The sequence below is a fragment of the Hypanus sabinus genome, chromosome 7 (genome assembly GCF_030144855.1).
Source record: "Hypanus sabinus isolate sHypSab1 chromosome 7, sHypSab1.hap1, whole genome shotgun sequence".
NCBI classification, from domain to species: domain Eukaryota; kingdom Metazoa; phylum Chordata; class Chondrichthyes; order Myliobatiformes; family Dasyatidae; genus Hypanus; species Hypanus sabinus.
Window position 1 is genome coordinate 50,185,853 of NC_082712.1, and position 26,380 is coordinate 50,212,232.

At 40.2% G+C, this 26,380-nt stretch overlaps 1 protein-coding gene across 4 annotated transcripts in view; it reads right to left on the bottom strand.

Annotated features, from left to right (window-relative positions):
- The window catches only part of LOC132396773 (receptor-type tyrosine-protein phosphatase delta), a 635,525-nt gene that overhangs the window by 84,667 nt on the left and 524,478 nt on the right, over positions 1 to 26,380 (bottom strand). For all 4 annotated transcript variants that reach the window (XM_059974654.1, XM_059974652.1, XM_059974656.1 and 1 more), the window contains one exon: positions 20,995 to 21,118. In XM_059974654.1, coding sequence (XP_059830637.1) covers positions 20,995 to 21,118 — 124 coding nt within the window. The remainder of the gene's footprint in view (positions 1 to 20,994; positions 21,119 to 26,380) is intronic.

A 26,380-nucleotide genomic window follows, 5' to 3' on the forward strand; every position in this document is an offset into this window, starting at 1 on the left:
GTACTCATATAGTTCATCAGCCATCTCCTTGTCCCCCCGTTGTTATTTCTCCTGCCTCATTTTCCAGTGGTTCTATATCCACTCTCATTTCTCTTTTATTTTTAACATATATGAACAAGATTTTACTATCCACTTTGATATTACATGCTGGCTTGCTTTCATATTTCATCTTTTCCCTTCTAATGATTTTTTTAGTTGTTCTCTGTAAACATGATAACATGATAAAGAAGAAGACAGAAAATAACACACAATACACACAAAGTGCTACTGGAGCTCAGCAGGCCAGGCAGTATCTATGGAAAAAAGTACAGTCGATGTTTCTGGCCGAAATGCTGAGTTGCTCCAGCATTTTGCGTTCATTGATCAGATTTTCAGTATCTGCACATCTCCTCTTTTGTTTGTGACTTGAATACAACAGCACAATGCGGGAACAGGCTTTTTAGTGCAAGAAGTCTGTGCTGAGCACGCTGCTGAATTAAAACTAAATTCTTTTTGCCAGTACATGATTGATATCCCTCCACTCCCTGCATAATAACGTGCCCACTTAAAATCCTCTTGAATGCCATTATTGTATGTGCTTCCTCCGCTACCACACCTGGCAGTGTGTTCCAAGCACCAATTATGCTCTATTTAAACAAGTTGCTCTGGACATCTCCTTTAGATTTTCTCTCCTCACCTTCAAGCTATGCCCTCTAGTATTTGAAATTTCTATCTTGGGAAAGGTTCCGGCAGGTACCCTATCTATGGCTCTCATAACTTTATGAACTTCTATCAGCTCTTCATTCAGCCTCTGCCGCTCCAGAAAATACTCAAGTTTGTCGAACCTCTCCTGATTGCTAATACCCTCTAATTCTGGTAGCAGGTAAACCTTTATTTGCACCCTCTCCAAAGCCTCCACATCCTTCCTACAATGAGATAGTCTGCACACAATACTCCAAAGTAGCTTACAAAGGGTACAAAAATGGACTATGTGATTAACAGCAAGAACAAAAATGTTAGATTACAGGAAGATATAAATAGTCTGGTGAGTTGTCAGAAAATGCAAATAAAATTTCTGAGAGTCGTGTGAGCTAGTGTATATTTTGACAATGCAACAAGGATATATTCCAGGGAGAATATTCAGTTGTGTGGAGAAACAGAGGGAAACTATTTAAATTAAATATATTTAATGAGTTAGTCTTTACTGTTTTCCTGGGCAAAGAATTCCACTGATTTACTGTTCTCTCAGAAAAGTAGTTTCTCTAAATCTCTGATGTAAATCTATTCTCCCAAATCATGAGGCAATGTCTCCTAGATCTAGTCTCACTTATCAAAGGAAACAACTTTCCTGCCTCTATCTTATCTATCCCTTTTATGATTTTATATGTTCCTAAATGATCTCCTTCTGAATGCCAGTGAGTTTATTCCAAGCAACTCAACCTCTCCTCATGGGCTAAACCCTTCATCTCCACTATCAATTTGGTGAACCTCCTCTGTAATGCTTCCAAAACCAGTCTATTTTTTCTCGAGTAAGGAAACCAGACAGGCACACATTACTCCAAATATGACCTCGCCAGTACCCTGTACAGCTGCAGCATAACCTCACTGCTCTTAAGTTCAATCCCTCTGCCAATGAAGCCCAACATTCCATTCGCCTTCTTGGTAACCTGACTGATAAGTAGCCAAGGCTTAGAAAACGAGTGCTGAAATGTATGTCGATTGATATTTGTACGCAGTTCCAGTTATCATGTTGTAGGATTGCCCTGCAGAGAGTCCAGAGGAAGTTTATGAAAATGGTGTCAGTATAGGGAAATTGTAATAACCAGGAAAGACTGGATAAGTTGTGGTTATTTCCATTGGAACAGAGGGGATAATTCAGAAAGGCCACTTACTCTCATTCATTTTTTTTAAATGCACGTAGAAAACATCTTACTTGGTGCATCATGACTTGATGGGGTAATTACTCTGTCTATGATTGTGAAAACCAGCCTCTTTTCCACGGACTATGTCCTGCCTTCCTGTTACCCCGTAAAGCACTAACATAACTTCTCTGTGGATTGTCACCTTGTCGTGGTGGAGAAGCTTGTGTGGTCCTGAGATCCCAAGAGCGATGCTGTCTGGAGCTATGCTCCTGGTAGGGTCACCCATGGTGGTTAGGTCGAGGGTGAGGTCCCTGATAAAGAACAATGCAACCAAGACCTCAACGGTGGAACAGGCAGACCAAGTTACTTCAAACTCAACGGCTGTGAAGGCAGATGAAGGCTACAACAAATCCATCAGCTCCAGTCGTCGAGTTTTCCATGCCATTGGAATCAGCTGGTTGATTTGTGAAGTATCGTGTGCTTCTTGGAGTGCAACACCAAGTACACGTTAAACAAATACACACACAGGCGTCTTCGCTCTGTGGAAACGGAACGAAGACCATCATCCTTGACCTCGAGGGATAGCCAATACGATGACGACTAACGTAACCAAAGCACCTCCCATCCCAAACATTTTTTCTTCTTTCCTCCATTGGTCAGGAATCAAAAAGTTTGAAACCACCTACAACTAGGTTCAGAGTATATCAGCAGAGTACTTTACTCAGAGTAAAACTACTGAATGGACCTCTGGTAAGGAGGTCCTGAGCAGACTTATGACCTCACAATCTAATTCACCAAGCCCTTGCAACTTATTGTCTGCTTTTGCTGTGACTATAATGCTACATGTTGTTATTGTACTTTGATGTACTGATGTGATGAAATGATTGGTATGGACAGCATCCAAACAGTCTTCGCCTGTACCTCAGAACACATGACAATAATAAACCAATTTACCAATAATAAGAAACCTGAACAGAGTAAACAAGGATTGAATTCCCTCATTAGAAGAATTAAAATCAAATGACTATAGATTTAAAATAATTAGTGAATCAATTAGAAGCGAGATGAGGAATTTCTCTTTCACTCTAGGTGTACCAGGGGTTTAAAGAGTTCAAGTGGAGACAAGGACCTTGAGCAGAAGATGGTGATGCAGGAAACCCTCGACCTCATCAAACTTCCACAGGAATACCATGATTCAGAATCAGAATCAGGTTTAACATCACTGGCACATGTTTGGGAGTTGTTTTTATGTGGCAGCTGTACATTGCAATGTATAATAATAAAAACATGAAAAACAGTAATAAACATATTTATTAAAAAGTTAAATTAAATAAGTCATGCAAAAAGTAGTCAAGTAGTGTTCATGGGCTCAACGTTCACTCAAAATTAGATGGTAGAGAGGAAGAAGCTGTTCCTGAAATGTTGAGTGTGTGCCTTCAGGCTCCTGTACCTTTTCCCTGATGGTAGCAATGAGAAGAGGGCATGTTCTGGGTGATGGAGGTCCTTAATGATGGATGCTGCCTTTATGAGGCATCATTCCTTCAAGATGATCCCGATGCTGGGGAGGCTCGTGCCCATGATGACGATGATGGAGTTTACAACTTCCTGCAGCTCAATTTGATATTGTGCAGTACCTCCCCCCATACCAGACGGTGATGCAACCAGTTAGAATGCTCTTCAAGGCACATCTGCAGAAATTTGAAAAGTTCTTCGGTGACAGACCAAATCGCCTCAAACTCCTATTGAAATATAGCTGCTACCATGCCTTAATATTGATTAAGGGATGCAATGCATCAATATGTTAGGCCGAGGATAAAACTTCAGAGATGTAGGCACCCAGAAATTTGAAACTGCTCACCCTATCCACTTCCGATCCCTCAATGAGGACTATTGTATGTTCTCTTGACTTCCCCTTCCTGAAGGCCACAATCAGTTCCTTGGTCTTACTGGCATTAAATGCAAGGTTGTTGCTGCAACGTCACTCAACCAGCTGAACTACCTTGTTCATTCACCCTCCTCACCAATATCTGAAATTATGCCAATAATAGCTGTGTCACCAGCAGATTGCACTTGATCTCTGCCTACCCACACAATCATGGGTGTAGAGAGAAGACAGCAGTGGGCTAAGCATAGATCCTGGAGGTACACCAGGGTTGATTCCCAGGAGGAGATGCTACTTCCGATCCACACAGACTGTGGTCTCCTGGTGAGGAAGTCAAGGATCCAGTTGCAGAGGGAGGGATAGATGCACAGGTATTGGAGTTTGTTTAGAATCCAGAAAGATAGTAGCATGCTCGGATACAGCAGCTTCTTTGGGGACAACCAAATGCGTTATTGTCTTTTGAAAGCATATTTCTTATGAAGGCAAAACTCTGCTGGACATTAAGAACTTTAAGTACTGCATGTCTACCCCTTCAGCAAACTGCTCGTTGGTGGAGAAACCAAGGGGACTGGAGTTGGTATGGATCGTACTGCTGCCTGTGCCAGAGAGGCACCAGAATGGGTGTGTAAAGGTTTGCAGTTGAACAGCAAGTCAATTTTCTTGGGAACGCAGGGCCCTGTTAAACATTGCTAATGTGGAATGTTGCAAGTTGATTCATCGGTTTATTGGTGAAGCTGTTGCTTTGCCTCGATTTTAGTGAGGACCAGGCCTCAAGCTGGGGTATCACCTGTCTGCAGACACCCAGTGGAGAGGTGGAGGAGTCTGTACAATCTGCAGACCAACGTCTTAACCACATATGAATGGGATAGAAATTTCCAGAATAAATTTTGGCGATCATCTTTTTCATTGTGTTTGTTGATTCAGTCTCTCCCTCAGTCTGGAAATGTGCCAACATATACTTCAGTCAAAATTGAAGATATATTTAATTGAGAAAAGCATTATTGTAAATCCTCTTTTAACAACTGTCTTTTGCATTATTCCATTTTCTGCTAAAAGCAGACAAATTGTATGGCAAGACTAAAAGAAGATGACTCTACCATCTCAATGGGCAACACTCCATGCATTAACTCCCTGACTGGCAGCCAAAATCTCTTTGCTTTGGCACACGGTGTGCCTTTCCTGTTGAGAGAAGCCATGAATGCTGCCTATGTTGTCTGTAGATAAGCCTTATCTGCATTCAGAACCATTGCTGTCAGTATCATGAAGGGAGCAGATAAATTAGTGGGAATGTGCTTTTCTGTGCTATTTAATCACATGGTGATTTTTGGAAGTCCTGGCTTCTGCTCCATCAACTACATAAATTGCTTGCAAAATACTCCTACACAGCAAATAGGAAGTTGAGAAATTGTGAGAGGGTAGAATGTCTTGTTAGTGACTGGTTAATGCTCTCAAGGACTTATTTTAATACAGCAGTAATTTACATGAAGTTCTTGGCTATATAGAAATATTTCATCTGTGGATACCAAGGCATACCTATGACAAATTCCAGAAAGCTCTCAAAGCTCTCTATGATTTCAATAAGCTCAGCTATAGCTATTCCACTGTTACTTCAATGTCTACAAAAGGAGGTTAACCCTGATTTGTTTAAATATTCATTAGATGAGATGATACCTCTTTCTGATATACTCTGTTAATTTATAATGTGGGTAAGAATTTGCATCAACAGCCTAAATATTTATATTCAGCTGCAACAGCATTAGAAAGATCATTCCTTTGGCTACATTACACCAAGACAGTGGGTGAAAAACTGAGGACAGATTTATATTTAGTAGTGTCACTTCAGCAAAGATATGATCAGATGTAGGCACAAATTCAGGGATTCATCTTTGAACCTGAATGAGTATGCTGCAGTTTGTTACTGATCTCATTAAAACCTGTGTGGATGAGCGTGTGCCTACAAAGACTTAGTGTACATTCCCAAACCAAAAGCTGTGGATGAACCGGGAGGTGTGTCATCTGCTGAAGGCTAGATCTATGCCATTCAAGTCTGGCAACTCAGGCTTGTACCAGAAAGCCAGGTATGATTTGTGGAGGGCTATTTCAAGGACAAAGAGACAATTTTGAACAGGGTTGAAGGCGACATCGATGCATAGCAACTCTGGCAGGGTCTGCAAGACATTACTTCTTACAAAGTGAAACCCAATAGTATGAATGGCGTGATGCTTCACTACCAGATGAACTCAATGCCTTCTATGTACGCTTTGAAAGGGAGAACACAACTACAGCTGTGAAGATCCCTGCTGCACCCTAGGACCCTGTGATCTCCTGTCTCGGAGGCTGATCTTAGACTGTCTTTAAAGAGAGTGAACCCTCACAGGGCAGAAGGTCCCAATGGAGTACCTATTAAGGCTCTAAAAACCTGTGCCAACTAAATAGCAGGAGTATTCAAGGACATTTTCAACCTCTCATTGCTACAGACAGAAGTTTCCACTTCTTTCAAAAAGGCAAGAATTATACCAGTCCCTAAGAAGAATAATGTGGGCTGCCTTAATGACTATCGCCTGGTAGCATTCACATTGACACTGATGAAGTGCTTTGAGAAGTTGGTTATGACCAGACTGAACTCCTGCCTCAGCAAGGACCTGGACCCACTGCAATTTGCCTATCGCCACAAAAGGTCAATGGCAGATGCAATCTCAATGGCTCTCCACATGGCTTTAGACCATACAAACACCTCCGTCAGGATGCTGTTCATCGACTATAGCTCAGCACTTAATACCATCATTCCCACAATCCCAATTGATAAATTACAGAACCTGGGCCTCTGTACCTCCTTCTGCAATTGGATCCTCAGCTTCCTAACCAGAAGACCACAGCCTGTGCGGATTGGTGATAACATATCCTCCTCACTGACAATCAACACTGATGCACCTCAGGGGTGTGTGCTAAGCCCACTGTTCTACTTTCTGTATACACATGACTGTGAGGCTAGGCATAGCTCAAATACCATCTATAAATTTGCTGATGATACAACCATTGTTGGTAGAATCTCAGATGGTGACGAGAGAGTGTACAGGAGTGAGATATGCCAACTAGTGAAGTAGTGCAGCAGCAACAACCTGGCACTCCACGTCAGTAAGATGGAAGAGCTAATTGTGGATTTCAGGAAGGGTAAGACGAAAGAACACATACCAATTCTCATAGAGGGATCAGAAGTGGAGAGAGAGCAGCTTCATGTTCCTTGATGTCAAGATCTCTGAATACCTAACCTTGCCCAACATATTGATGTCGTTATAAAGAAAGCAAGACAGTGGCTATACTTCATTAGTTTAAAGAGATTTGGTATGTCAACAAATACAGTCAAAAACTCCTATAGTTGTACCATGGAGAGCATTCTGACAGGCTGCATCGCTGTCTGGTATGGAGGGGCTACTGCACAGGACTGAAAGAAGCTGCAGATGGTTGTAAATCTAGTCAGCTCCATCTTGGGTACTAGCCTACAAAGTACCCAGGACATCTTTAGGGAGTGGTGTCTCAGGAAGGCAGTGCCCATTATTAAGGACCTCCAGCACCCAGGGCATGTCCTTTCTCACTGTTACCATCAGGTGGGAGGTACAGAAGCCTGAAGATGCACACTCAGCGATTCAGGAACAGCTTCTTCCCCTCTGTCATCCGATTCCTAATGGACACTGAAGCTTTGGACACTACCTCACTTTTTTTAATATACAGTATTTCTGTTTTTGCACATTTTTAAAATGTATTCAATATACATAATTTTACTTGTTCATTTATTATGATGTTTTATTTTATTTATTATTATTTTTTCTCTCTCTGCTAGATTATATATTGCATTGAACTGCTGCTACTAAGTTAACCAATTTCACGTCACACCCGATGATAATAAACCTGATTCTGATTTAGTACAAAATCAGAACCTGGAGCATTTCACCACACTTTCGGAAGTTGTTAGCAAAAATGAAGATTTGCCAGAAATGATTTCAGAAATAGGACTTCAGTTATGTGAGCTAATTGAAGAAAATTGGAGCAACATGAGGTTTAAGATGTGATCTGATAAAGTACAAGATTAATAAGGGTAAAGACAGGGTAAATTATACAGCAAGGAGACAGGCTCTTTGACGCAACTTGTCCACTTTGTCTACCCGAGTTAGTTTAGTTGCATTTTGGCCCATATCCCTCCAAACCTTTAATATCCACGTACCTGTCCAAATGATATTTAAATGGTGCAAGTGTACTTGCTTCTACCAATTCTTCAGACAACCCATTTCATCTGTGTGAGGAAGATACCCCACAGGACCCCTTTAAATCTTTCTCCTCTCGCTGTAGATCTGAGCTTTCTGGATTTAGACTTTCCTACCAAGGGTTAAAAAAATACTCTGAACATTCATCTTACTTACACCCTGCTCGAGATTTCACTCCCTCTATTCTGTCATCCCCCGCTCCAGTCTCCTATGCCCCAGGGAGAAAAAGGCTTAGCCCATCCATTTCTCCTTATAAGTTATACTGTCTAGTCCTATAATATTGTGAATCTTTTCTGAATCCTTTTGATACTGAATGGAACATTTGTGGGAACTTTCCTCATTGGGGAAGGGACAGGAACTCAGGGACAGAGGGTAAAGGTGATTGACAAAGAAAATTAAATCAAGATAAGGAAAAAGCATTTTAGGCAATGAGATGTGAAAGTTTAGAATCCACTACTGGAATAGTCGTGGAGTCAGAGCCAATTATGATATCCACAAGGATGCCTGATGTTGTAATTGTATAGACTGAATTTATGGGTCTAAGGAGAGATGTTGGGGGAGGGGGACTAGATGGATTTCCTGTATAAGGAGGTAGTACAAACTCAAAGGGCCAAACGGACTTCTTCCCTGCTATAATCATTTTGTAACTCTGCAACTGAGTTTCTTACGATGATTAACAGCATCTTGAAAAAGTATTCAGCCCCACTCAACTATTTTCACATTTTACTGTCTCATTTTCTAAATTTAAAATATATTGTAGGATTTTTAAGCTCATCTACAAAACATTGTGCACCATGTCAAATCAGAAGAAAAATTCCAAAACCCATGTCCTTGAGAGGGTCATTCAAAGTCCTGACCTTAACCTGACTGAACATCGCTGGTAAGACCTCAAGATTGCTGTTCACCACCACACCCCAACTAACCTGGCCCAGCTTGAGCAATTTTGTAAGAAGGAATGGGTAAATCTTGCTCAGTCATGTTGTGCAAAGCTAATTGAGACTTATCCAAAAATACTACTGACTGTAATATCTTCAAAGGATGGTTCAAATAAGTACTGAGCAAAGCGGAGCGGGGGCGTGGGCAGGGTGAATACTGACATTTCAGTTTTTGAATTTTAGTTTTTCATGCTTTACAATGTTTCCTGTTTTTTGGGCTCTACTGTGAAAAAGGGAGCATATGATTCACAAATAAAAATTCTCAGTTGAATTGATCAAAATCTCTGGTTGTGATAGTCATTTATGTCAACAAAGGGTTGGGGGCTGAATACTTTTACAAAACACCGTAGTTCTGCTTGAAGGGAGTTTAAAGTACCCTTGCTGTTTTAAGAATTCTAAGAATAATTGCAAGTATCATAAATATCTACAACATATATAACAGAGAATGGAAATAAATTCAGCAAAATGCATCCAGTAAATTGAAGGACACCAACATATTCCATGTCCCTGGTCCCTAGGGTCAGTTAGCTGGCTATGCAACTTTGGAGAGATGTCTGCTTGTCACCCTAACAACCTGAATCCCACATCAGTCCAATACACATGGTTGGAATACTGTGATCCTTCCCCAGCAATGCACAAAGAATGCTGCCAGAACAAGTAGACCACAGAGCATGAGAAGTCAATGGAGTTGACCAGGATAAGTTGCTTCATGGCAAGAGTCCACCGTTGATCAAATCTAAGCAAAACACTAAATCCAACAGTGAATTTAACAACTTCGGTTTATTAACTAGTCCAGATTTTATATCTCTCTGTTCAGTTGATAATTTCATCCTCTCCTGTTCATACCTTCCTCCAGACATAACTTTCAGCTGCTTGATTTTGAGGGTTGTGGGGCAAACACAGATAAATGGGACTAGTTTGTAGGGTACCATAATAAGCATGGACAAAAATTGGGCTGAATTGCCTGTGCCCACATTGTTATTATTCTATAACTCCATGAATATATTTGCCTCACAGCCCCAGTGAGCTGGGTTCAATGGTAGCCTCTAGTGCTGTCCCTATGGAGTTTGTCCATTCTCCTTGTGCCCACGCAGGCTCCCTTTGAATGCACTGAATTTCCGGAACTCGAAGGTTGTTAAATCATTGTGAGCATACTACACTGGCGCCGGAATGTGTGGCTACCCTTGCAGGCTGCTCCTGGTGTGCTGGTCATTAATGCAAATAAAGCATTACATTGCATATTTCAAAGTACATGTGATAAATAAATCTTAGTACATCATTTGTTCCATTCAGTTTCACTACCCAATCACAGGCCTTCCCTTTCATTTTCTCTGCTCCTCCACAAATTTTCTGCAACTTAAATCTGTTTTACCACTGTTTCCCAATTCTGACAAAACCTGAAGCCTCTTTTCCTCCCTCCACAAGTACAACCTTCCCTGACAAGTATTTCTAATATTTTGCAATGTAAAGAGACTATGCCTCAGGCAGAGCTGGATCATAGGCGCCAACTGTGTAGCACTTGTAGCACTCTTAACTCATGGAAGAAAGAATGAATCCATACTGCAGTGCAGATATTTGAATATGTAATTTAGCCTGCCTCCTTAGATAGTTGTAGCCATATGAAACAACTATCATTTAGAATTTAATTCCATGTAGAGAGCAAGATTAACCAGAGAGACTACCCTTTGTTAAATTAAGGTGTAACTGTATAATTGACTTTATAGAAATCTATGGTTTGTCCATTGACTTCATGATACAAATTCTACAGTTGCTCTTAATAATTACCATGGTCTGCTCTAGGAGGCTTTATTACAGTTACTCCTGCTGAACTAATTGCATTACTCATAAATTTTCAAAGGGAGATTAACATCCAGCACTAAAGCATTTCTGCTTCCTAGTCATATTCCTGTCTCAGCTAATCTGACTATATCTCATAACTTCAGTGGAGCCAAATATCTTCACAACATCCTTTGTGTAAATCAGACAAAAATATATTTTGTAATTTTTAAAATGTAATGACTTTAAAACATGCTATTTTAGTGCCTTTGTAGTTTATTAGTGAAGGGTCTGCATAAATCAGAAATTAACAGCTAAAACTAACGTATTTTTTTAAACTGCACATGCTGAAAATGTGAAATAAAAACAGACAATGTTGAATAACTCAGCAGGTCAGGCAGCAGCTGGAGAGAGAAACAGTCATCAGTTTAGTTGTTCGACCCTTCAACAGCTTCCTATTATGTCCACACAGATAGGAACAAAATCCACATTGATAATATTTCAAATCCCAATCAAAGATGTAATGGAGAAATGAAGTGTTTGGTCGATTCTGCAGTGACTCTGCTAAAGTAGCACAGCTGACACATACTTATTCACCCATTAAAATTATGTTAGCATTGCATTTCATTCTAAAAGGACTTCCTTCATTTATTAAAACTTGATTTGTCACATGCACTGTACATTGAAACACACAGTGAAATGTGTTGTTGCGCCAACGGCCAACACAGTCTGAGGATGTGCTTGGGGCAGCCCACAAATGTTACCAAGCTTCTGCTGCTAACACAGTATGCCCGCAACTTCCAGCCCTTACTAACACGTACACCTTTGGAAGGAATCCAAAGATCCTGGAGGAATACCATGTGCCATGGGGAGGAGGTATAAACTCCTTACAGACATTGGCGGGAATTGAACCCCATTCGCTGGCCTGTAAAGTGTAATGCTAGTTGCTATACTACCATGCTAATTGTGATAATGTACCAACAATCTAGAGCTTAAGTTTTTGTTTCTATTTGTATGCCACATCTGAGATGTTTATTATTTATTAACAGTTTGAATGGGAAACTGTAAATAGCTCATTGTCCATGAAATGAATACAGCAGCTATCTTGGTCTCTTAGCAGGGATATATTCCAACTTTACAAAGCTGCAAGGGCACTGGGCGGGGTTCACATCCCTCTGGAGCAACACACACAAAATGCCGAAGAACTCAGCAGGTCAGGCAGCATCTACGGAAAAGAGTGAACAGCTGACATTTTGGGCTGAGACCCTTCTTCAGGACGTGTCTCTCCAGTTTAGAGAAAGATCAACCAAGCCACAAATGTCCATATACTCTGTGCTCATTGGCCTTTGTCTGCCAATAGAGAGGAGTTTAGAGCACCAGCCCCAGAACAACTCTGACAAATGAATGGTAAAGGACACTCGGAAAAAAACAGGTTTCTGTTTTGGAGGCTTTCAAAACAGACTTAGTGTAAGTTCAGTGAGGCTGTTTTCCCCGACCTTCTCTTAACCTGGCAAGCCCACATGACTTCAAGGTAGCATGATTTTAAAACCTCTCCGCACTGACTTGCAACATACTGTATCAATGCCCTCAGACGTGCACTTAATGCCCGTTAACATAGCCTATCTAATAATCTGGAAAATAACTTTTATTGGCAGTCCCTGCCTCGACTGATTTTACTAATCCCAACCTGTAATTTTACAAATTTAGTAGATGGTTTTCTTGAAGATATCTAGCACAGGTTACATATTTACAGTGTGAAGATTAGAACTTAGTTGAGCTTGACAGCTTGAAAGCGGAACTAACTGTTATTAGGCTCTCTTTCTCCCTTTTCTTGCTCTCTCTGGGTTCATAAAGTGACTCATATACTGCAGCAAAATGCCACTAAACACACACAAAAAAACTCATTAGTCTGACTTGCAGCAACAGTTTATATTCATGTAAATAAATTGACCTTTCCTGCTCTTAAGCACTGTACAAAGTGATATTATATAAACAATCTCCTCAATATTCAAAACAATGTCAATTATCTTGAGGGAAATGAAATTCAAGAAAATTGGAAATTATGTTTTGAAAACTGAAGGCTCTTCAAAACCAGCACACACAAAAAATCGTTAAATATTGTGAACACTGTGCTCTCATTAGTGTTGACTGATGACCATCAACTATTATTCACACAGAACAAATGTAAGCCAAGACTCAGTCAATATCATAATCATTTCACTGCCAATGGCTCAGTACGGCAAGGTCAGAATGAATGAGCTTCTCATAGTTAGCATTGCTCCATTTTCTTATCCTTTAAGTTACTGTTCAAAATGGATATTTTTTAAAAGAATCAGAACACTTGATTTATAAATTAACTGAAAATCATGGAATATTGCTCATACTTCTTAGCATCTCTTAACTTCAGCGCCTATTGGAAAGTGCCAATGGAACAGCATGCAATGATATAAATGCCTGAGAGGGCAGAACAGGGCAGATGTTGAGATGTTTTCATTAGTGGAAGAATCTCACATGAGGAGACATAGTTACAAGATTAAAGAGTAACCATTTAAAACTGGTGTGTAAAAACTCCATAATCACAGAATCGCTGGAATTCTGTGGAGGTTCGATCATTGGGGGTATTTTGAAGAGGGAGTAAGTGCATTTTGGAAAGATGAGACAAGTAAGAGATATGCGGAGTTGTCACGGAAGAGGAAATGGGCAGGTAAACCATGATTATAACGAATTGTGGGACAGGACAACTGCTCCTTTTATCTATTGTTCTTATGCCATATTGTGTCAAGTGCTAGTCACACACTGCATATCATTGATTACTAAAGAAAAAAAAGTCTGGAAATTTATTGTACAACTTTTAAAATGATTTCCCTGTCAATCCGTGTTCTTCAGTACATTTAAGAAACAACTTAATAAAAATATAAATTTTGATTTCAAATAGTATTTGTTATTTTGATTTTCCTTGGGTTAAAATCAAATGCAAAAAAAAATCAGGTTTTAAAGAAACAAAGATTTATAATGCATGAATGGTGCCATTTTCAGATAATCTCAATTTGCTTCACGGCAAATTAAGTTCTTTTTCTTGAAGTGTAATCAGTGCTGTAATGTCAAAAATTCCCAAGGAGCAAGCCCTCAGCACTGCACAGGCAATCCCCCTCAAACACAAATGTGGGAATAACCAGATATTTTCACAGGAGTTGACTAACAATTAACAGTCAAGATGTGGGTATAACTTGCTTTACTTTGTATCACAGCCGAAGATTACTTCACCCAAGATAACTATTGGGGTCGTTCAGTAACAGCTCATCCTAAAGGAGATTCCTACAACCCTAAAGCATTTCGTCAGTTGTGCGCTGAGGTCATAGAGTTAAACAGCACAGAAAGCTTTCATCCAACTTGTCCATGCTGATCAAGGTGTCGACCTGAGCCTATGTTTGGCCCATATCCCTCTATCTTATCCATGTACCCATCCAAATGTTTTTAAAATATTGCATTTGTATCTGCCTCTAGCATTTCCTCTGGCAGCTCATTCTATACATCCTACTGCCTTCTGTGTGAAGAATTTGCCTTTAAAGCAAATTCGTTAAAGCTTTCTGCCCTCACCCTAACCCTATGCTTCAACTTTGGACTCTGCCTACCAGTGTGAGGCAAGATTGCTGTGATTTTTGTTTTAAATCTGCAGATGCTGAAATCTGATGAAAATCTGATTTAAGAATAGAAAGCGCTGGAAATATTCAGCATCTATGGAAAGAACAACAGAGGGATTTTTTCAGATCAAAGACCTTTCTTAAGGTTTAAGATTAGATTTATTTCTCACATGTACACCAAAACATACAGTGAAGTGTGTTATGTCAACGACCAACACATGACATGCTGAGGACCCTCAAGTGTTGCCATACTTCCAGTGCCAAAATAGCATGCCCACATTTTACTAACCCTAACTAGTGCGTCTTTGGAACTGGAAGGAAACCAGAGCACCTGGAGGAGACTCAAGTGGTCATGGTTAAAATATACAGACAGCATCTGGAATTGAACCCTAATCTTACAGCTGTGCTGTAAAGCATTACACTAACCACTATGCTGCTGTGCCACCCCTTTCATCAAATTTGCAAAATAAAGATAAATAAAATACCTGTAAGTTGCAAAGTAGGTGGCAGAAGGACTGGATAGGGCGAAGTGAGACCAGGGTTGTCATGGTGATGAGTCACCAGGTCAAATGGGTTAGAGGGACAGTGTGTGGTTGATTATCTATGTTATGTGCTGTAAGTAACAAGGCTGTGATCAGGTCCAGCTCTAATGGAGAGAGAGAAAAACTAAGCCAACGTGGCTAAATTCAAGCCAATTTTGCTTATTACACTCAAGTTTCTGAACTGGCACTTGAACACAGAAGTATTCCACTCAGAGCCAAGAACACTACCACTGGGCAGAGCCCTCAGTACCTGCAGGCTTACAACATATTGCAAACTTTCCTTGAAAACTCAACAAAAATTTAAGGAATTGTAATCCAGTTGATAACTTCTAAATACAGTTAAGTATTTGCAGCCACAGGAAGCTCACATTTTAAGATATAATAATCTTTCCACACAGTAAGCCAACTACTGGTGGCACAAAAATATGAATTAGCTGTTTAGTTTGAAAGGTCATTACCAAATAAATAGCTGTTATGGAGAATAAGACAGCAATGTAGATGAGAATATTAATAAATATCAGACCTTATTTTAATTCCAGTCAAGTTCTCCCAGTGGTTAGGGAAGGTGGTGTAGTATTAGAATGAATTCTTCACATGGCAAAAAACTGTGCACAGTTCCATTTACGACGTTTGCACTAAATTACCGATAGGCCTAAAAAATCATCAAATCCTCACACGCCAATATGAAGAACGATCCTACCTGTTAAGAGTGTTCTTACCACTTGCACAGTTGAACAGACTAGAATCAGGAACTCCAGTCTGGCTTAGTAATCTAGGCAATCTTTAAACACCCATCATTCCCACAGAGGAAGGTTTAAATTTGTCCCTACTACCCTGCTGGGCCAGAATTTGATATCAGCAATGTCTTCCCTGGTCCATCACAGACCTGAACATTCCCCTCCGAATAAACCAATCTTTAATGAAAGTCAAATTTTCGACATCTGCAGTACAGAAAGTGCTATTAAACCCAGTGCAGCTCATTACCACAGTGACTCCAAAACGTACTGACTCATTTGCTCCTTATAGCATTGTACCTCATTTGTTTTCAAATATTTCTGTATGTACCTTTGAGAAGATACACTGGGCTCTATCACAACTGCACCAGAGTGTTTCAATCTCCAACAACTCTGTGTAAATACATTTGCTTAACCTTTCGCTTCAGTATTTAAAACTGCTGACCCCTCAGCACTGATTTGGGAGAAATTATTCTTTCTTTCTCAGTTCACTCTGTTCAAACTATTCATTGCTTCAAAATATCTTCATTAAATCTCTGAAAGCTTTCTCTGCTGTGTGAATTAAGGGTCTCGACACAAATTTTACACTGAAGGAGGGAGGGATCAGTTCTCTGTTAATCCATTAGTGGTCACAGCAAATTAAATCAAACTCATTTGCAAATTACTTAAAATGTGTATTTTTTAACTTTTAAGTATGCTTTAAATTAGTAAGGATTTCTTCTCTGTTTATTTGTTTTTTTTTCAGAATTCCATAGTGATTATCATTTTGTTTAAAGCATGATGGAAGTTTGAGAGATTAATCAATTTAAATGTAATTACTATTACAGTTGCTTTCAGTACCAATCATAAAATGACTTGTTTATTGTAAATGTTTTCAGAATAATAATGATTTTAGAATATGCAATTAATCAGTTAGTTGCTACTAATACATTAAATGTTAAAATTATCCTCAATTAATCCTGGTAACTTTGAATAGAACAGTATGTTCCTATGTTCAATTATACATTTCAGCATTTTACTAAGTATAATAGCCAATCATAAACTCTAATTACATCTGCCCATTCTAAGAAATGCAAACTGTAAGCAAAGCACCGATAAAGGCTCCTAATCCTCTAACAGTAAGCCTCTTCTATCTTCTTGCTGACATTAATGAAACTCATACCTTTGGTTTTGTTTTTGTTCAGCATAATAAATGGCCTTCAGTGCATTCTAATGCTGCAAAGCTGCTAAGCCACACACACTAAATAAACTTTGTTAAGAAAACACAACCCAATGATATATGTATTCTGGCTATATTTACAAAATTTATTGCACAATTAACAATACCAGAGCTTCAAAGAAATATTAACAGGAATAAGTCAAAGAAAACTTTCTTTTTGTATGTTTTGCTGCCTTTCCCATAATATTTGATCCTTTTACTAGTTAAAAATCTCAGCTTTATGTGTACTTAATGATTCAGATCTATCTGAGGCAGGGAATTTCAGATTCACAACCATCTGAAAGAAGTTGTTCTTCCATATTTCCCTTTTAAAAGGGTATTGCCTTGCTCTGAGTCTTTTCCATCTGGACCTAGATGCACCCATGAGGTAAAACCCTCTCCTAGCATTTACACTTCAAGCTCTCTCAAGGATCTTTCTTACTTCAAAAAATTACATCTTATTCTTCTGACTCCACTGAGGATGAATCCAAGCTGCTCGTGAGACAATTCTCCCATTCCTTGGATCATCCTTGTGAACCTTTTCTGGACAGCTTCCAATGAAAACTGAACAATCATAGAACACAGAATGGTGCACACAGGAACGGGCCTTCCAGCCCCCAAATGTACGCCAAATAAAACTATATCTCTTCTGCCTATACATTTATCCATACATCTCCATTTTCTGCACAGCTCTAGATAAGGAGAAACAAAACTGTTCACAGTATTCCAGAAGTGTGGTCCTTCGACAATGTTGCAGTAAGACTGTCATTCCTTTATATTCCAGCTTCCATAAAATAACAGCCAGCATCCTGATTACCAGCTCATCCACCTTTCTAACTGCAAATCCCTCTGTGCGGCAGCTTTCTGCATTGTCTCCCCATTTACCTAAAAATCAGTTTATCATTGTTTTTTTCTGAAGCAGACAGCCTTAAGATTTCCCACATAAGGCTCTATTTGCCAACTTTTTGCACGCTCCCCCAACTTATCTTGCTGTAAACTGTGTTAATCTCCCAATTTACCTAAGGGGCGGTACAGTAATGAGCGGATAGTGTAATGGTTTGCGGTGCCAGTTGTAAGATCAGGGTTCAATTCCTGCCCTGCCGGAAGGAGTTTGTACGTTTTCTCCATGACGGCATGGGTTTCCTCCCACAGTCCAAAGAGGTGCGATTTAGGGTCAGTAAGTTGTGGGCATGCGATGTTGGTACCAGAATCATGGCAACACAGCCCAGGCTGCCTCCAACACATTTAGGGCTATATTGATCATCTACGCAAACAACTCATTTCACTGTTTCAATGTACATGTGACAAATAAAACTAACCTTTAAGTCAGTAAGTGTGACCACAATGTTTCTGCTTTCTTCCACTAAATCATTAATGCACACTTTAATTAGCTGCAAGTCTCTGCATTGATCCCTGCTGTATCGGACTCGTTACTGGTTATCAGCCTGAAAACAATCTCCTCATTGCATTCCTTGCCTGTTAGCCAATATCTTCCTTCCAGCACCAGGAGCTCTTCTTGTGTGTTGGCTTCTTATCAAATATCTTTTAAAAGTCAATCTACCCATGTTGTTATAACTAAGCTATTCTGCTCTTCCCTCCTTAATACTTGAAAGTTTTTCCAAAACCAGAGGACAGACTAACTGACTTATCCACTTCTTGCCTCCCATCCTCTTTGGATAGGTATTAGCCTCTGATTTTTCAAAAGAATCCAGTGACTTTTGTTAGATTACTTTGTCAGATCTGCTTCTTTTAGTATCCAAGGATGCAAACCCATCATATTCTGGGACCTGCCAGTCTTTGGCTATATTTGCTTAAGACAGATTTTCTTGTGATGATATGTAATTCCTTCCATGCAATTTTAGTATTACTATTTGAAGTATTTATTACTGTAAAAAAAAATCATCTGTTTAACTCCACTGCCATTACCTTGTTCCCAAAATTATTTTCCATTCTCATTCTTTTAAGGTCCAATGTTCCTTTTGCCACACTGAAAGAGGCTTTTATTTAGCGTTTTAACATTTCTAATTAGTTTACCCTCAGAGATTATTTTCCTTTCTTGATTTGTGTTTTAGATCCTTCTCTGCTCCATTTCAAAATTATCCCACTCCTTGGGCTTCCCAATGAACTTTTGCTACCTGAAATGTTTTCTGCTTCAATATTATGCCCTCCTTAAAATCTTCAGTAAGTAATCTTCCCACTTCATCAGGATATATTTTTGCTACGAGTCTAGAGTAGTGTCGTTTCTGACTCTGTAGTCTACGCTCTGCTTCTGCCTCTGTCTTCTTCTGATTACTTCACATTATCCTTCTTACCTCTCAGGAGCAGAACTATCCCAGGTCTCTGGCACTGAATCTGGCTCTGTGGCTCAGAAGGAAATGGGGGAGAAGAGGAGTGCAGCAGTGATAGGGGATTCCATAATTAAAGGAGCAGAAAACAGATTTTATGGATGTGAAAGAAACACCTGGATGGTATGCCAGGGTCAGGGTGCATAGCATCCTAAAGGGAGAGGGTATGTATCTGTACGTTCTGGTACACACTGGTACCAACGACATAGGGAGGAGGTCCTGAAGAGAGAATATAGGGAGTTAGGCAGAAGGCCACTGAGGGTAAGATTAGGATGACTTAGCAGATGAATAAGTAGCTGAAGAATTGGCACAAGGGTTTCGGATTTCTGTACCTTTGGGATCTCTTCTTGGGAAGGCATGACCCATACAAAAAGGATGGCTGTTGTGGGCAACTCTGAGCTGTGGTAAAAAGATGATAGTTGGGAGCTTAACATACAAGGATACATATTGTATCAAAACGACAAGCAGGTAGGCAAAGGGGGTAGGGTGAGTCTACTGGTAAAAAATGAAATCAAATCCTTAGAAAGAGGTGACATCCTTGTGGGTAGAGTCAAGAAACTGCAAGGGTAAAAAGACCCAAGTTCTCAACAGTAGCCAGGAGGTGGGATACAAATTACAACAGGAGATAGAAAAGCCATGCAAAAATGGCACTGTTGTGATAATCCTGGGGGATTTCAATATGCAAGTAGATTCGGAACTTGCAAGTGCTGGATCCTAAGAGAGGGAATTTCTAGAATGCTTGCAAGATTATTTTTAGAGCACATTGTGGTTGAGTCCACTAGGGGAAAGGCAATTCTGGATTGGGGGTTGCATAATGACCTAAATTTGATTAGGAAGCTTAAGATAAATGAACCCTTAGGAGGCAATGTTCATAATATGATAGAATTCGCCCTGCAGTTTGAGAAGGAGAAGTTATAACTGCATGTATCAGTATTAAGAGTGAATTACAGAGATAGAGAAGTTCAGCAAAGTTGATTGGAAGGGGACATGAGTGGGGATGATGGTGTTTCTGGGGGAAATTCAGAAATCGTAGGAAAGATGGCACCATCCATTCCCATTCTGCTTTGCTGCTGTAGCCTGGAGTGTGACCACATCCCTAACTGTGCTCTCCACGAAGGTTTCAGCCGTATGGATGTTCAACATACACAACTCGCACATATCCCAAGTTTGCTTTCCTTGCAAGGAAATTCTCGAGTTTCCCTGCATTAGTCCTTTTACAGGGTTTCCACCCAAAACATTAACAATTCTTATTCTGCCACAGATGCTGCTTGCCCCTCTGAGCTCCTCCAAAAGATTGTTTATTGAACTGTTCTGCTGTTTCCCCGAAATCTCATCATGCTCTCACAAACCTGCCAACTGCATTTGGTCATCGATTTTCAGATGAACAATTCTAGCATAAGACGCAATAAACCTTTACCATATGACAGAGTTTCTTAACTATTTCTACTTTCTGTGAGCACATTAATAATTCTATTCTGTTATTCTGGTTGAAGACTGCATTATCATGCTGAGTTACTTGGTAAGCCAGGACTGAAAATCAACCAGTCGAAGAGTGTAACATTCACTGCTGTCAGATTTACTATCACTGCTTGGATTTTAACCACGTGAAGAAAAAAACAAAATTGATCTCCATCATGCTTACTGAATTCTAAAGTCAATGGAAAAGGAATTTGAGTGGGGGTCTGTTAATGTAATCTCCTGGATGAAGCTCCAATTATAAATGACCTGCATTCACATCAGGATATTTCCTGAAGCCTGAAGCAAACATTTTGAATCCCATGTCAAGATTCTACAAATTGTGAGAATTGTTGGGCTGAGTGTTTTACACGTGTGTCACTTACCGTCAATAGCCGATAGGAGAACCCGTGAGTGGTCGTATGCTATTACGTTTGCATACCGATTCTTTGGTTTGTTGACTTCCATGTTTGAGTGTTCCCATGTAAATTGCTGACCTGGATCAATTGACTAGAAAGGAGAAAAAGGAGAAGACAAAGGAAAATCTGTTAATGCAGGCAATATATTATTTTTGGAGCCAAATAGTTATTTTCCCTTTTTGATTCAGGTTGGATTCTGGTGCTTCTTTGGAGCTTTATTTGAAGCATACTTTTACCCTTTTGTATTTAACTTCCTGCTGCATCAAAATGAAGACAGAAGAACTTAAAATAAGCACGCATCTTTTAATAATTTTGAAATCTCAAATGGTTCCAGGGCATACCTAAGCTCTGTGAATTCTTTATTTGTGTGCGTATGTTGCCAATGCCACTTTTAATTAAAAAATTAATAAACTCTCTTCCTTATGGAAAAAGCAAGTTAAAAGTTGCAAGAGGCCTACATTTCCATAGCAACGGTCACCATTGGTAAATTCCAGAGTGCCTCACAGCTGATAATGTTTTTCAAAGTGTACCCATTGCATTGTTGTAATGCAGAAAAGTGGCAGTAAATATACCCACAGCAACTTGCCACAACATCAATGTGATGTTAGCCACAAAATCTGCTTTTGTGACACTGAGTTAAGGATAAATATTGGTCAGGGCACGGAACTTAGAAAAATTTCTTTTGGCTCTTTTATATCCTAATAAATAAACTTGTAGGTGTTAAGTTTTTAAATTCCAAAACATAAAACCAATCAAAAGAAAAACATGGAACCTGGATGATGTGTCTAGTTTTGTTTTTACTTTAGCGAGGCATGCACATATGATGTGGTGGCGTAATGACATATGCCACTCACGTTCTTTTACATATAACCCATAATGAATTACTTCAACAACATAGAATACTTAATCAAACAATATATTTACAATATTACTCAAAAATATTAAAAGCCCAACACTCCAACCTAAAGATTTAATCACTGTGGTGGATTTCTTATTCTCGTGTGATAACATCTATCTTGACAAGAGGGGTCACTTCGCTTGGCAAGTATGACGTGTGGCTATGAAACAATCTGAGTGGCCATCCTCCATGACGGTTGCAGAAGTTGACTCTGGAACTGCCTGAGTGGATATCTTTCTTTTCTAACAATTGACTCTACTCCCCTCAACTGATCGATGTGAAATCTCCAGCTGACTTCAGACGCAATCGCCACTGCGTGGGCAAGTGGCTCAGTTCTGTCCATAACCTTTCCAAGAATCTACCTTTGATCACCTCTGTAGAGTCCCTCACCAGGATGGCTAGTCTGGGAGTCAAACATCAAACCTCCTTGGTTGAGCAGCCCTTAATTTGTCTCAGCTGTTTGTCCTGCAAACTCTCCCGAGAGTGGGTTCGAGCAGGTCTAAGCATGAGCAAAGGGACAACGCAGGAACAGCACCGCTGGGGAGTTGTTGGTGGTGGTGTGGGCTGCATTGTGATATGCAAGGAGGAAACTGCCCGACTTCTGAATCAGTGTCAGTGTACTCTGTCTGATTGACATTGCTCACAGTGCTTCTTTAGACTCTGCATAAATCTTTCCACCAAACCATTTGTAGCTGGGTGGTACAGTGCAGGTATAATATGCCTTACTGCATTCATTTTCAACAAACTAAGTGTCCTGGAACACCAGTCCTTGAAAAAAGGCTTCTCAACATATCAGCAGTGTGTGAGGCTGTAGTGGAGACTATTGGGAACACTTCTGGCTACTTTGTAGATGCATCCACTACTACCAAGAAATTTGTGACCATGAATGGTCTGGCAAATCCTCATGAATCCTCTGCCAGAATAATCCAGGTCATTTCCAGGGATGGGGAAGCACTGCTCTTGGCATCTTCTGTCCATGTTGAAAGGCCTCCGTCATTATTATTCTTCATACTGGTGCCCCACAAGGCTGTGTTCTCAGCTCTTTATACTTTCCCTTATTCACTCATGATTGCCTGGCCAGGTTCTCCTTTAATTCCACTACGCTTTCAAATGGTACCACCTTAGTTGTTCAAATCTCAAATAATGAGGAGTCGGGCTACAGGAAGGAGAGAGCCTATTGACATGGTGACAAAACAATCTTTCCCGTGATGTCAGAAAAACAGGAGAGCTGGTCTGTGAATTCAGGAGGGGGTGTGGCACAGAAGCTTCTGTTGCTGAGGCCAGAGGGGCTCAGCTTCAAGATCCCAGTCCTGTCCTTGTCCAATTGCAGAGATGCCAAAGGGAAGAAAGCTCCCTAATGCCTCTACTTGCTTAGGAGGCTAAAGAAATTTAGCATGTCTCTGTCGGCCGTCACTAATTTTTATCAATGCATTATGGAAAGCATCCTATCGGGATGCAAACTTGCCTCCCCTCCATGAACTCTGTCTACATTTCTCATTGCCTCAGTAAAGCAGCCAACACAACCAAGGACCATTTGCCCTGCAAACTACCCCCGCCACTCCTGTCGTTCTCACTTCTCCCTACTCGCAATGGGCAGCAGGTACAGAGGCCTAACTACCAGTGTGTACTACCAGGCTCAAGAATAGCTTCTATCACCCTGTTATAAGACAATCAAACAGTTTTCTAGTAAAATGAGAGAGACTCTTAACCTCACAATGGAACTCATTATGGGCTTACACCATGTTGTTTTCCTGCACTTCATTTTCTTTCCAACTGTAACACTTGATTCTGCATTTTGTTACTACCCCAAATGCAATGAAATGATCTGTACGGGGGGGGGGGCACATAAATGAAGATTTTAGCTGGGTACACGTGACAATGTTAAATCGGTTTGGAAGTCACAATGCTTAATTTCATTGGTTAAGAAAATATAAACCTCCTAATAACACACAATACTGAAAAGAAGTAAAATACACTGATAATTTTGGAAGGGGCAGACACTCTTGATTGGTTTCATTCATACATAGTAGTGACAGCATCTTGCACTTCACTATCAAATGAGGGCTTCATTGGCACCAATGAATCAGACGTTGGAAACACTGAACAAAAACCATGTCGACATACTTAGCACCGATAACCAAAGAAAAACATCCGCCACTCTGCGCTCTATCACTGTAAAACAACGGAGGATTGCTGTGTTTTCTCTTGCATTGCTTGTCTGACCTCATAAAGCTAAAGCAAATTTACCGGGACAACGACAACCTTAAATAACTTGCCTGTAATGTTCCAAATAATTACATGGAGTTGAATCAGGCTGCAGCTTAAAGTCAACTGAAGGTCAATACCAGTTTTTGAAATAATTTACTTGTGACCAAACGAGCACAGAATGTATGTTCTTATTTACGGCAGATCCTTAAGTCTTCATTATGTACACCGTTACAACTGAGTAAATCACAAACATGGCAAACCTCATTATTAACTTTTCAGGGTCACTGGCATTATAGGATGACCTCTCTGCTGAAAACAGTAATCTATTTTATAGGCACCAATCCAACTTCCTTATAAAACAAAACACACACACTGGCTTTAGTTGCTTCTGCATAATCTCACCTAACACATAAAACAAGCAAAACTAAGCATCTTTAAGTCAGAATGTACAACATCTATTTAATCCCTTCATTATTTTGGGAGTAAAATATATTAATTCTGAATTTCACATAACTGACTGACAAGCTATTCGACCTAAACAACACTATACAACCTGGCTCCTATTTCAGCTAACGTGCCGGCGAATCTCTTGCCTGTAATGTCGATGACTCTGGTTTGCAGTGTTACGAATGTGCAGCAACTCTGAGGGGCCAAAGGGTACAAAGTTGTCCCCTCCTTTTTGAGAATCGCAAGATCACTATTAATTCGGGTCTGGGACCCAGGAAATGAGAGAGAATCCGCAAAGTTTGGAATGTGTCCTAGCCTCAGCGAAACAAAAACCCCTGATAACAGCTATTGTCTCTTGGAGACGGAATTGTGTATTGAGTACTGTACTATTCATTGAAGCCCTCAGGGGATGACCAGAGTGGGCTGGTTGAGGGAGGGATTGCATCTTCCCAACCTGATTGACATCTGAGACCCCGTGAGTAAGGATAAAAGAGGGTCTGGGGAACAACCTCTTTAGACGCACCAGGAGAAACGCTAGAAATCCCGTGACAGCGGTTAATAGCGACAGCCGGTGGGAGCTCGTGTGCGTCCTTCCCTTGCCTGGTATTGGCGGCCTCACCACGGAAGAACGGCTTTAGCTAAAGGAGAGGCCACAAGTGAACGGCCACACCAATGAGACTCTGACGGATCAAAATCATAAAAGGAAAGCTGGCAAGTTTCTAAAAATCTCTCTCTCTCTCCAACCAAAGGCTGCAGCCTGCATGAACTGAGTGACTTTTATATTTCCATCGGACAATACGTTATCCTCTAGACAACGATAGAGCTTACTTCTTATTATTATTATACCCACACTTTTAGATTTAGTATTGACGACGTATATTATCTGAATGTTTGCATTGATATTATTTTTGTGTATTTTTACTAATAAATACTGTTAAAAATAGTACCATCAGACTTCAACGGACGTCTCTATCTTTGCTGGTAAGTGACCCAGTTACGGGGTTCGTAACAGCAGCATTCTACTATGGACAACTTCTCTCTAACTAACACCCAGTTAAATGTAATGAAAATCAATACACGAATGCAAATCTGGAATAGTTAAAAAAATTCTAGAAACAGGCCAGGCCTGTTTGGAGATAGAAGCAGTCCCAACAAATTGAAATGTTAATTGTTTCTTTGTTCTCTGATTTTGACTGGCCTGTGGAGTGTTTCCAGCATCTTCTGTTTTTAAACAAAAGTAAGGCTTAGTGTGACCAAACTAGAGCACAATTTGACCAATTCCTGCAAATCTGCAAAGTTTCCAAGTGAAGAAAAGCCTCACTGATAAATTTTTTCACCCTCGATTTTAAGTCCGTCCTTGGTGTTGACCCATTCAACCAGTGTAAACTCTTCCCGCACTGACCCATTCAACCTGTGTAAACTCTTCCCACACTGACAAATTTAACCTGTGTAAACTCTTCCCGCACTGACCCATTCAACCTGTGTAAACTCTTCCCGCACTGACCCTTTCAACCTGTGTAAACTGTTCCCGCTCTGACCCATTCAACCTGTGTAAACTCTTCCTGCTCTGACCCATTCAATCTGTGTAACCTCTTCCTGCACTGACCCATTCAACCTGTGTAAACTCTTCCCCATCTGACCCATTCAACAAGTGTAAACTCTTCCTGCACTGACCCATCCAGCCTGTGTAAACTCTTCCCGCTTTGACCCATTCAGCCTGTGTAAACTCTTCTCGCACTGACCCATTCAACCTGTGTAAACTTTTCCCGCACTGACCCATTCAACCTGTGTAAACTCTTC